At 45.5% G+C, this 12,662-nt stretch overlaps 2 protein-coding genes and 2 pseudogenes across 2 annotated transcripts; 2 read left to right on the forward strand and 2 right to left on the reverse strand.

Annotated features, from left to right (window-relative positions):
• Positions 1-243: 243 nt before the first annotated feature.
• LOC147429669 (nuclear poly(A) polymerase 4 pseudogene) lies at positions 244-2,522 on the reverse strand (annotated as a pseudogene).
• An 836-nt stretch (positions 2,523-3,358) lies between these two features.
• On the forward strand, positions 3,359-4,030 carry LOC147429670 (uncharacterized). The gene has a single exon (XM_086496065.1). It carries the CDS (start codon positions 3,464-3,466, stop codon positions 4,028-4,030), a length of 567 nt encoding a protein of 188 aa, XP_086352191.1. The 5' UTR covers positions 3,359-3,463.
• Positions 4,031-4,603: 573 nt separating this feature from the next.
• On the forward strand, positions 4,604-5,951 carry LOC147429671 (uncharacterized; annotated as a pseudogene).
• Positions 5,952-9,559: 3,608 nt separating this feature from the next.
• Positions 9,560-12,337, reverse strand: LOC147429672 (uncharacterized). Its single transcript, XM_086495313.1, has 10 exons — positions 12,235-12,337; positions 11,461-12,152; positions 11,159-11,332; positions 10,830-11,035; positions 10,615-10,743; positions 10,355-10,534; positions 10,128-10,265; positions 9,930-10,023; positions 9,757-9,855; positions 9,560-9,649 (listed from the first exon to the last, which is right to left on the reverse strand). Exons 1-10 carry the CDS (start codon positions 12,335-12,337, stop codon positions 9,560-9,562), a joined length of 1,905 nt encoding a protein of 634 aa, XP_086351439.1.
• Between the last annotated feature and the right edge of the window lie 325 nt (positions 12,338-12,662).

Below are 12,662 nucleotides of genomic sequence, written 5' to 3' on the forward strand. Positions count from 1 at the left end.
ATTGGTTGGCCATGTATTCAAGTCTAGAGGCACTATACACTTTACAATATAGCCCAAATTGGTTTTCCATCATTTTGCAATTGGTTTTCCATCATTTTGCCCAAACCAAGCCAATAACACCCGAAGCGCGACCTAAGCCCATGATATGAGTAGCACAAATGTTAACTAAAGTTAGATTTTTGCATTAAATAATTAAAAAGACGTCTACAGAGAAATGATTGTTGCATTAATTAATCAAAAAAATGTTTACAGAGAATGTGTAAACAACATCAGTTGGCTTGCAATTGTAGCCACCGGGCAAGAACTACTGGACTATGACAAGGAATACATTCTTTCACTCTAACTCATCACCTGAGCCATTCTCAGCTTGATGGAGGCAGAGTTGGTATGCTCACACAAACTCGTTTGCTGGTAGAACCATTCATGACACGAACGTTAGCAAACCCACTTCTCGGAGCGGTGAGATAGTACCCATTTTCTGTTCTGGTTCTCGGCACAATACGATCATCATGTTCATTTCCCTCTTCACATCTGCGAGAGTTTGTTCTGTTGACATCAGCAGCCCATTTCCGCTTCTTTGGGGGATCTGACGACTTGTCCGAAACTATGTCTGCTGACCACTTGAAGTTTTGGCGCAGCAAACCATTCACATCGTCTGTGGATGGATCTGCTTCCCTCCTTGAAGGAAAGATGCTTGATGACTGAGTTGGCCTAAGCCCAGTAGAGTAAACCGAACAGGCCCTCTGTCGTTTTGGTACAGAGTTTCTCAATTCATCGCATGCATCCCCAGCTTGGCCTTCCTGTGAAGATGGTGGAGAGTTGCTCGATGATTCCAGTCCTGGGGAAAAAAATATTTTCAGCCTTGAAGGGCGCACACCACCAGGGAAAACAAATTGCGGGATCTGCTTCCGTCGTATGTGGGAAACATGAATTCTCATGCCACGCTTTCTGTAGCGATAACTATTGACTGAATGCCTAAACTCATCAACAGCCCCCTGTATATTGAACTGCTGCTGGCCTTCTTGAACGGGAACACCTGCATGCCCACACCGCAATCCCATGAAAAAGGCTGTGTGTTGCATTTGCTTGGATGTATCTACAAATTCGCAGGGATAGGGATGGCATTGCAAGAGAAGCTTTGTATCGCGCTCGATCCTCAGTGTCAACTGTCTGAGACGGGATTCCACCCAACCCTTCCATGTACGCAGGTCATGCTCGTCTACGGCCATTATATCAATCTGCAGGTAGTTTTTGTAAGCCTCAAAAAATGGAAAAGGCTCAAAGAGCGCACTCCATTCTGCCTGCTTCATCTCCACAGCCTTGCAGACCTGGTTGGCATTCTCAAACTGGTCAGTTATGACTTGAAGGGTACTGGCGGAGACATTGTAGCTACAGTTCATGCATGGATATGCAGGGGTTATGATGGGCATCACATGTGTCCCGTCAGGAAAGCCCAGCGTCCCTTGTTCAATCTCGCATAGCATGACAGGGCTTGGCCATCTCCATTGTGTGTAAACTTGGAAGAACCTGAAAAGCAGCATGCTGGGTACAGCATTTGGATACAACTGGCAAATGCGAGCCACCAACAGAGCCCAATTCACTCCACCAAGAAAGCCAGAGACGTTTGAATACACTCCTCGTCTTCTGGCCCAAAGCTTGATACACCGGAGCGTGGTGCGAAATGCCAGAATGTTAGGAACAAGGCGCAGTATGCGGTCCGTAACCCGACATCCATTCAGACTTCGCACGCTTTGCTCATCAACATTGCATGGAATGGAGTCTTCGGATAGGTCTAGGTCCTCTGGAATGACCCAAAGCGCAAGCCTTGCATACAACAGATCTACTGAAATGCCTTGGAACTTGAATTTGAGAAGAGGAACATGAGCATCTGGGACGGGATGAAGCTCCGTAACTTGGGGAGTTTCCCTGAGCATGTCATGAAGCACAATGAAGAAATCTTCCTCTCGAGTAGCATGTCGAGGGCCGACGCAGAGGGCATCGATGTCTGCGCCAGGGCCATGCACACCGAGCCAATACGATCAGAAAGTGAAGATCTTGGCATTTGCCTGCTCAACGAGCTCATGGCTGAAGCCCCTGTTGCAACTGACGTGCTTCACCCAGACTTTCACAAGCCGATCAAGGTGGCCGAGCACCTCCACCCGAAGCATGGATTCTTGGGGAGGTTCATAAACTCCAGCGCTCAATAAGAAATCGGTGAGTTTGCGGTCGCTGACAGCGTCGGCCTCTGTGGGTCCAGAAGACGAGAGGTGCTTCTCGGGGAAATGGCACATTTCAGTCCTCAACTTCGCTCTCTCAAACGCTGCTCCTCCACTTGGCTCCTGAGTCCTCGAATTCGCTCGGCAAGGCAGGCAGGCAGGGCTTCGTCGAGTCGCAGACTGGAAAACCTCGATAAAAATCTGTCAAGCTAGCTAATGCATGCATACTCGATCAAACATACTCCTATTAACGCGAATCTCGTAGATGCCTCCGCTCCAAACAAAAGCAAAACGAATTCTTCTCTCTCCTCTCTCTTCGCTTGCCCTGCGTCGTCGCCATCACCTGCGTACCAGGGTGCTGCCCATCGCGCCATGGCTTGCCCGCTTGTGCCTCCACCAGCTCTCTCTCTCTCTCTCTCTCTCTCTCTCTCTCTCTCTCCCGGGCCTGCTCTATCGTCCTAGCTCCATGAAGGGAAGACCCAGGATTCCAAGAGAGAACTCCAAGGCCAAGAGAACTGCCTCCTGTCGTCGACCTGCCTGCAGTCGCATCGCGTCCGCATCGCCCCCACAAATCCATCCCCACTGCCATACAGCTCGTCTCGCAATGGGCTCCTCTCTCTTTCTCTCTCTCTCTCTCTCTCTCTCTCTCTCTCTCTCCGACTTCCTCTGATTGCAAGCACAGAACACGTCGCGCATCCAAGGCAACTTACTCGTCGGATATTTCCCACCACGATAAAGTTATCTTCTTCTTCTCTCTCTCTCTCTCTCTCTCTCTCTCTCTCTCTCTCTCTCTCTCCACCACGTGCTCCGCCCACCCTCAAGACTATATAACACATAGCATTTAAAGAGGGGGGGTAAAGGGATCAATGGCAGGGAAGTGAAATGGGGCTTATCGAGGGGATCTGGACCGTGCATACCTGTAAAAACTAGACCTGGACAGCGGGGAGGGGGCTGGGCAGGCTGGCCAAATTCAAGCAGGATAAGGTTGAGGGAAGTGCCATGTCATCAGGGTGGAAATTTGAATTTGGGACGCTTTTCAGGAGGGTCGACAGGCGGGGAGGCCACGCTGTTGGGGTTTGGGCAGAGAGGCCACGCATTATCTCTGAGAGGCAGGAGGGTAGAGGGAAGAAGCCACAACAGGTATGGAGAGCAGACAAATGCTGGATCTCAATGTACCTTGGGAGGCAAAACAAGTTATGCAGTCCATTGACCTAAACGTAACCTAGAAGGCAGAGGGAGATCGAGGGATGCCGGGCAGGATGGAGGCACGATTGGATGCTTTAGAGGATGGGGAGAAACAAAAGCAATATCGTATATTTGATTTGAATGAGGAGTTGGAGGAAGGCAACTCGTCATCAACAGGCTCAAGTAGTGCTTCCATGGAATCAGGATCCCATTCTAGTGGTGGTGACCAAGTAAAGGAGTTTACCGAATTCCCTTCAACCTTCCTTGCAGATTCAATCCATAGGAGGAAACCCATGACCCAATCTTTTGACCCAGAGTTGCATGCTTCTCACCATTTCTTTAGCTTTTCTCGGGAGAGCTATGACCTTATGCTATTAGATCTTCAAGGGATTTGTAAGCCAACATTGGGTATGTTGCACAATGTCGGCATGCATGATGTAAAATGGTGGAACAAGATGAAGGACAATCTTGTGATCCGAGGATCCCCTCGGCATGGATCAGTTAGGATCTTCTTGAAGGGTCTCCCTCCCAGAGCCATTGCACCAAAGGAGGAGTGGACAACCATCACAGAACAATGTCATGTCGACCAGCAAGGGGCTCATTTGAGCATGTTGGAAACTATGAATTAGATGAAAATTGCATGGTGCACAGATATCAAAAGGCATGGCATACCTACTTCATTCATTAGAGATGCGGTCAGAAATTGTCAGGTATGTAAGAAGGATCCTATCCTCCAATCTGAATCGCTTATGTTTCAGAAGTTGGAGGGAAGGGCAATGCCGGTGAGAAAAATCCAAGTGAAAAAATTATTACAGATAGATTTCATGTGTGTGATGTGCTGGAGAGTATTATGATAAGCCATAAAGTCAGGCTTGTTAAGATAAGATCAGCCAAGAAGATCAGCCAAGGTAGGCGAAGGAAAGGTAGAGGACTACTATGTCTGTCATCGTGGTGGTTCAAGAAGGCATCATGGAGAAAACAAGCGTAGAGAGAGGAAAACGAAGAAGTGCGGTTGTCCTTTCAAGGCACAGGTGCAATTTAGTGAGGGAGTTCATGAGGTCACGATTTTGCTTCGTGCTACCCATGAGGGCCATGTTCCTGGCTCTCGGGCTGACTTATATCATCTACCTGTTCATCCAAGTGTGCTTCAATGTTGCATGGAGGATTATTTTGATGTTGGAACATGCCGCCATGTTGCCAAAATGTCAGTTTCAAAAGAAAACTTCCACAAGCAACGAGCATCCTTGTTAGATCGCACAACTTTTCAATTCTTCATGATCTCAAAGGAGGTCCAACAGTTGTCATATAGCCTACGGCATGAAGGTAGCAAGATAATTTTCTTTTCCTGTCACCCCTTTAATTACTTAACCATTTTGGTTTCTCTAGGTCGTGCATCTGGGAATGATTGGTCTGCAATGTACATGGAGGCTCTAAAGTTACAAGCCGCAGGGAAGGTACTTTGGAGTGCCCTATCTTCATTTTTATGTTTTCCTTTTTCTTATGTCCTTATTTAGTTTCTTATTGCTTTTGAAAGGTCGCATATGTGCAACCATACAACCCAAATGCTTTGCAAGACGTCAACAAGCCGTTTGTCGTCATCATTCAAGATGATTGGATGCTTCAGATGTGTATTCGATTCTCACAACATAATGCATGGGCCGTGGACAGCACATTCAAGACAAACGTTTATGGGTTGCCATTGTATGCAGCTGTTTTGCCAAATCAAAATGGTACAGGGATTCCTTTGTGGTTGATGATGTGCACAAGTGACCCTGGGACATGTCAGGAGAGCGTTGCCCTTGAATTGACCATCCGGATGATATTCTCGAGAATGGGCAGCATACGACCGAATGCAATTGTGATAGACAAATGTCCCCAAGAATTGAATGCCATCTTGAGTGCCGTCAAAGATGATCCTGCTTGTTGGGTTGAGCACAGTGAAGGACAACGAGTCCAAGTAGCATGTCATGTCCTGGTTTATTGGTTTCATGTCAAAAAGGCTTGGGTGGAGAACCTTTTGCCGCAAGTGCCAAGACATATGCAAGACCATGCTTATTCTTCAATGTGTAACTTGATGCACTCCAGCTCCGAGGACGACTTTGAAGCTCGCTTTCAGCGCCTCTTGCTGGACTACTGCAATCATGCAAATATTCAGCTTTATGTCTCCAATGGATGGTGCTTGAAGTCATGCGTATGACGTGAACGCTGGCCGAAGTTTGGACGTCTTTTTTCCCATGGCAATGTGGACACAACGAATTTGGTGGAAAGACTATGGCAATATGTCAAGTATACTCTCTTGGATGCGAGGATAAATAGGCCAGCCTTGGATCTACTACATGCACTTGTTGGCAATGCGAGGAGTGGAAGCTGGATGGGAGGAACTCTCTTGGAGTTCTTCAAGCAAGAGCAAGAGCTAGGTGAGCTATTGTCCCACTCCTTGGACTTTCTCTTCGATCTACCCCTTAGTAAAGTTCAAGGCATGTTCATTGACAGTGGATTCTGGACGATTTACTCTGTATGGTTCAAGCAAGAGTGCAACAAAGGCACTAGCTGCTGGGGAGAAGCTATGTCAACGATACAAGACTAATCCTGAAACTCTTCAGGTGGTGAACGAATCTACATTACTCTTCAAGATTCAAAGCATGACATCAGACTCTTGGTACCATGTGAGCATGCAATCCTCGTACTGTGATTGCCCAGACTGGTCCTCCCAATGCAAGCATCTATATGGGCTTCGGTTAATACTTCAAAGCTATTTTCCAATGCTTCATGCAATTTTACCTATTGTGGATAGCGTGCATGCAATGGCTGACCTTGCAACCAGCGATGGAATGCAACAATGTGCCCATGTCTTTGAAACAAGGAGTGGATGTGATGACAAAGCACTGGATACTGATATGAATGGCATTGGACCATACTTGCAACAGGTTGACATGGAGATAGTCAATTGTATCGACAAATCTAGGGAGTTCTAGTGACAATTGGCTGATGTATAACCGCAGTGGACATTGCAGCAAAAGGAGGTTGCTCTGAAGAAATTAAAGATCTCTATGGAGAACTTGGAGAATATCCATGAGCCAGAGGAGATCAGCTTGCCAAGAAAGGGTAGCATCAAACAAATCCAGGCAAATGTCACACAAACACGGCTTGGGCATGGCAGGCTATCGTGTATCATTGATGGCATAGGTGAGGCAGTTGAAGGTTGTCCAGAACTAGCAAAAAAAACCAGAAACACAGGTTCCTTGAAACGTAAGCACCAGCGAGGGAGAAATCGAGTGCGCTTTGAGAAATGGCGACATGTTAATTGCCGGCATTGTTGTAGCAAAACCCTTCTTGTTGATGGCTCAAATATAGTATGTTGCCATACATGCCATGCTTTGATTCCTCTATCTCAGAAGCACTTGTCTGCAAATTCAACTTCCCACATCATGAACCACCTTGTACAGTTATGGGATGGTGAGAACCCGGCCAATGGTTCTATCATAGCATGTGACCACGAGGTATTGCATATTGATTGTGAACGACATCTCAGTGTGAAGCTTGATGATGGACGAATATATGAGAAGATCTATGCCTCGCAGACACGAATTACTTTTATATGACTTGCATGCGGTTTAGGGTCATCCTCATATGTCATGCCTCATTGGAACTTTCCAAGCTATGTATGTTTTGTGAACATGACTTGGACAATTGCAATATATTTGTTTTTGGAACAATTAGATTGATATGATGTGGTCCCCAAGAAGCTAGACTAGTTTGTAGATATCCTAAAGTTCATTTGGGTTGTCTTAATCTGGTTGTTTGTTCTTTATCACTCATAAGTGGTCGCAACAATGAAGTGTTGTCTCTTTGATATTACCAACAAAATGAAACCATAATGCATCAACACAAGCCTTTTGCCAGGTGGTTGACAACAAGCTCATGGGCCGAGTTTTCTCTGGCTTTTCCCAGGTCTTGCATCTCTATATAGGGCTATAGGTTGAGCCCAAAAGGGTCATGCTTCAACTGATCTTGATGGCGATTTTGCTAGGTTTAGGATGCGTGCACATCAGCCATGTGCATATGCTTTTACCAATTCTGGGATTCTGATTTTTGCTCTCGCTCTTGCTAGGTCTTGCATCTTCCAGTTCAGCTTTAGAAGAAGGGTCCTTATAGTTTCCATCCATACACAATGGGACCTTGCCATAATCTCGGACATGACCATAAACTGATTGCCAAAAGCTCACACACCCAGCATGACTTCACCATAAACACACACACATTCAGCATGACACTAAAAACAAACCTCGCCATAATGCCCTAAACGTAGGGTCGGCACAAACACCAATCGAACCTCGCCATACTCTGGGACATGACTGAAAGATCACACACATTCAACATGACACTAAAAACAAACCTCGCCATAATGCCCTAAACGTAGGGTCGGCACAAACACCACCAATCAGACCTCGCCATAATCTCGGACATGACCATAAATTGATTGGCAAAATCTCACACACACCCAGCATGACACTAAAAACAAACCTCGCCATAATGCCATAAACGTAGGGTCGGCACAAACACCAATCGAACCTCGCCATACTCTGGGACATGACTAAAAGCTCACACACATTCAGCATGACACTAAAAACAAACCTCGCCATAATGCCAGAAACGTAGGGTCGGCACAAACACCACCAATCGGACCTCGCCATAATCTCGGACATGACCATAAACTGATTGGCAAACACACCCACCCAGCTGGCATGACTTCACCATAAACACACACAAAAACAAATCTCGCCATAATGCCATAAATGTAGAGTCAGCACAAACCATAACATCAAATTGATCGAGCCGGTTTAGGGTTCCATGATCAGTTATAGGAGACTCGAAATGGACTGCAACGGCACAAACACCAATCGGACCTCGCCATAATGCCATAAACCTAGAGTCACCATAACATCAAATTGATCGAGCCATTTGTATTACATGATCACTAATATACACATAAACATTGGCTTATCAGAGAGTACATATAATAACTAAACCCGCACGAAGCCATAAACCTGCATACAGAAATAAACATGGCCGTTGAACATACATCCGATCACTAAACCCAGACGAAGCCATAAACCTGCATACAGAAATAAAAATGGCCCAACAACCATACATCCGATCACTAAACCCGGACGAAGCCATAACCCTGCATACAGAAATAAACATGGCCGTTGATCACATCCGATCACTAAACCTGGACCTCGCCATAAACCTGCATACAGAAAGAAACCGAGCCCAGAACTGAGCACCTAAAACATACATGGCTCTCAGACATAGCCATAAACCAACCCAAAACCGAGCACCTATTATAGATCCAGATATAAACGTGAAACATTGCACCAAAAGCTCGTCACAAAGGACAATGCACCACAAACTAGGAACACATTACAAAACCTCACCATAAACAAAAGAGTCGCCATAGACATACATAATCGGGGAGTCGCCTTAGACAGAATCGGACCTTGCCATAAATTTTACTCAACAGGAAATAAAAATCAAACATCACCATAAATAATAATTTAGCTGGACTAGATGCATGTCCAAAAATGGATGAGGAATCGGGGTTCAATCGAGCTCAAGCATAAAACTCTGATACAGCCCGCTTACACCATAAACACTGGCCACACCTAAACCCAGACGTGGAAATAAACCTGCAAACATAAACAAACATGGCCACTAGCCCCACATGGAACTAAACCCGGACATAGCCAAAAACCTGCAAACATAAATAAACCCAGACGTAACCATAAACCTGCTTGTATACATAAACATGGCCACTTCCCACATACATCAAACATAGTCCTGAACCTGCACATAGACAAAATATGGATCTCGGATGTGGCTAGCCGCCATAAACAAGCCCATATAAACATAGTCAGTAGCCAATGATTTGCTTTCTGTGAACCAATATTGCAGCATAAAACTCGCCATACATACTTTATCGACACAAACCCTGGACATTACATGTAGGCTGATACAAAACCATTGTGCATAGACTGACACAAAACCTCGCCCTAAACCCGATCATACATAAAGTGTCATGGGTTGTTTTACCAAACGGCCATAGACCTGGCTCCCTTTAGCGCAAAATGCAACACATATGGTGACCAGCCATAATCTCATTCCCCCCCCACTATATCTAAGCACCAACTATGGAGGCTTTGCCTCAATGCCAACACATCATCGTGTATGAACCATGTCTTCTTCACCTGCACAACATCGACAAACACAAGAGGATTGAAGGAAATTAGAAAGGAGATTAATATCCAGATGCATATGGTAGAAAGCTAGCACTCGACACACACTCTAAGCATACCCAGCTTTTGCTCTTCTCCTGCAAGCAAGACTGAATTATGTAGCGAATGGCAACCATGAAATAAAACCCACAGTCAATCGCATTTGGTTGAATTGGGCCCTGCAGCATCAAACCATTAACATGACTAACATGCCCTAAATTTTCCAAGCATGAGAGAGCACAAGGAGACATACTTTCAACACTTTTAACTCAAATTTGGTGGCAGGTTCAAGCAATGCATGTTGAACATCATGAGCTTTTACTCCTTGGGCCATCGCCTCCATAGCACTGCATATTCATAACAAGCAAGATAAAAAACCATTGATAGCCATATCAACTTGTTTCATATACCGACCTCCCCAAGCTATGATGAACAAATTCAACCCATGTACCTGTGCAAAACAGGTACAATATCCATCATGGTCGTGCACCCAAGTGGGTCATAGTAGAGAATGTGGTTCTTTCTCCTATGCAGCCCAACAATCTTTGCATGTGTGGCAAGATACATAACACAACATGTCCAATGCTCCCTGTTGCAAAGAGAGACAACATCAGCATGTCAATGAGAAGCCACAATGTAGCATACCTAGTAGTCCTTTGTCCTCTCCTTACAAACCACCTGTAAATGATTGGAAAAAATGTAAGCACGCATTCACCAAAGTCCCTCTCCCCGAAGAAGTTATGTAAGACCCGCATGGAATCTTGCTTGCCCAAAGTCGCATCCACAATAGAATACCACATAGAGTCCACAAGCATCACTTGCCTGAGGACATCTGAGCCTAGTGTGTACTCCATCCACCTGTAAAAGTGAGTATGTTAAGCACATGTTTGCTCACCATAATGCATACCACTCAATAACAAAAACATGGCGGTGATTACATTGCAAATAGATTCATCGTGCGCGTGGATGCTTTATTTGATAAGATGAAGCATAGAGCCTGATCATCAATGTCCACTCGTAGGCCAAAGCGAAGAGAGTTGAGCGACATAGGCACATGTGAAGAGAATCTACATCCAACATGCCACAATCATGAACATAGTGAGTATCAAACAATTAGAAAACTGTGAACATAGGTATGGTTGACAAAAGCCACCTGTACAAGGCCCGATTACTACGTGTGGGAGTGGCAGGGCTGATTTCATGGCCTATTTTTTCAACTGTCAGCTGGTTATTACCGACATAAAATAGGAGAGCCGACAAAGATGCATCATTAGGAGAGCCTATTTCAATAGCTTTCTCTTGTGTCTTCCCTCTTTGAATCGGAAGCTTTTTCTTTGTTGGAGTTGCAAGCAATGTAGGCTAGAAAGGAATGCACATTTATTAGAACACATCAACATGCTGGATTTTTTTTCACCGCTCTCAACACCTAAACAAAATTACTTATGCACAAAAAAGCAAAAGTTACAAATCCTAGACACATACATCCTCATCAAGCTTAAGATTGCTTAATGTCTTTGCAAGTCCTGGGCCCTCTTCTCTCTTGTCTTCATAATTCTCATTGTCGTCCTCTCCTTCGGGAGCATACTGGAAAGGGTCCTCATTGTCAGTGTCCTCCAAGGATGCCTCAAGCCAAGGAGGAATATCATGCATCCTCTTCTGTGAATGTCCATAGCATGGTAGTTAGAGAATTAGTAGAAATGAATGAACTAATCAAACATGGTGCGCAAACATACTATGAAAATTGATGACAAAAGAAAATCAAATTAGACAAATCGGAAACTTACATGTGTGTTGTAACCTTCATCAATGCGCTTTTGAATTTTTGCTAGCCGGAGAGCCTTGACTGCCATGTAGTCTCGCATCTTCCCAGCCACAAATTCCTCAATAAAAGCGGCCTCTGACATGTGCTTGTACTGATTTCCGAGGTCCTTCCATACTTGGTGAGCCCGTATGCGCGTGATGCACTGATACCTTTTACAATTTTGCCTAAACTTCCTATCCTTGTCGCCAAATCTCTTTAAAGCTGCTTTATGCCAAGCTTTCAATTCCGGATTAGGCATGAGGTTTGCTCTTCTCTCAGCTTCTTTGTGGAGGGGGCGACCTCCAGGGCGCTTTTCAATCTCTACAGTGATTCCATGGAAAGTCTTGAGGTGAGACATCATCCATAGTCTTTTGAAGATGAAGGCCGATCGCTTTGGGCAATCAGCACTTGCGCGGCATTGGCGTGCGAGCCATCCATCAGGGAGCTCAATCTCTAGATAGACTTTTGGATCTTGGATGCTGGCTGCCTCTTCTTGCTTTGGAAGATCCTCAAATACCTCCCGTGCTTCTCCCTTTGCTACATCCTTTGTCTCAACTCCACATTCCCTTGAGCCCACCAACTTCTTTCGCGGATGGATGTTTAGGCTCGAGGGTGTGCCCATCTCAGGCAAGGTGTGCTTCCGTGGACTTCTCCTTGGTTGAGAAGTAGCCCCTTCTACATGAGGAGATGTGGGAGGAGTAGTGAAGCTCTCCTCATGACACAAGGGTCCCTCTTCTTGCTCTTTAGCTATGTCCACCTTCTCGGACTTCTCCGTAGGCTGGACCTCCTCCCCATTCTTTGCCTTTGGTGAGACATCGGCCTTGCCTCTTGTGATGAGAGATCAACCACCCCTTTGCCATGTTCTCTTCCCCTTTCTAGCAGGTGAACGATCCATCCCCTTGCCACAACCTCAAGCCAAATTAGCTCATGAAAAGCATGACAATAATTCCCTCTATTTCTCTCTCTCTCTCTCTCTCTCTCTCTCTCTATCTCTATCTCTCTCTCTCTCTCTCTCTCTCTCTCTCTCTCTCTCACACACACACACACACACACATACACACACACACACACACACACACACACACACACACACACACACACAGAGTCAGCCACACAACGCACTCCCTTTCTTCACATGGCCAAGCTCGTGCATAACCCCATGGTCGAGCCTTGAGATGCTTGCAG

Source organism: Adiantum capillus-veneris, chromosome 22 (genome assembly GCF_014529385.1).
Source record: "Adiantum capillus-veneris isolate H3 chromosome 22, ASM1452938v2, whole genome shotgun sequence".
Lineage (NCBI taxonomy): Eukaryota > Viridiplantae > Streptophyta > Polypodiopsida > Polypodiales > Pteridaceae > Adiantum > Adiantum capillus-veneris.

What these genes read in the sequence shown, in the direction of transcription:
- LOC147429670 (XM_086496065.1), top strand. Translation starts at nt 3,464, where the DNA reads ATGCCGGGCAGGATGGAGGCACGATTGGATGCTTTAGAGGATGGGGAG.
- LOC147429672 (XM_086495313.1), bottom strand. Translation starts at nt 12,337, where the DNA reads ATGGCAAAGGGGTGGTTGATCTCTCATCACAAGAGGCAAGGCCGATGT. An exon ending in ACGATGAATCTATTTGCAAT is followed by an intron (nt 10,535 to 10,614) that starts GTAATCACCGCC and finishes TCACTTTTACAG; the next exon opens with GTGGATGGAGTACACACTAG. An exon ending in ATTGTACCTGTTTTGCACAG is followed by an intron (nt 10,024 to 10,127) that starts GTACATGGGTTG and finishes ATGAATATGCAG; the next exon opens with TGCTATGGAGGCGATGGCCC.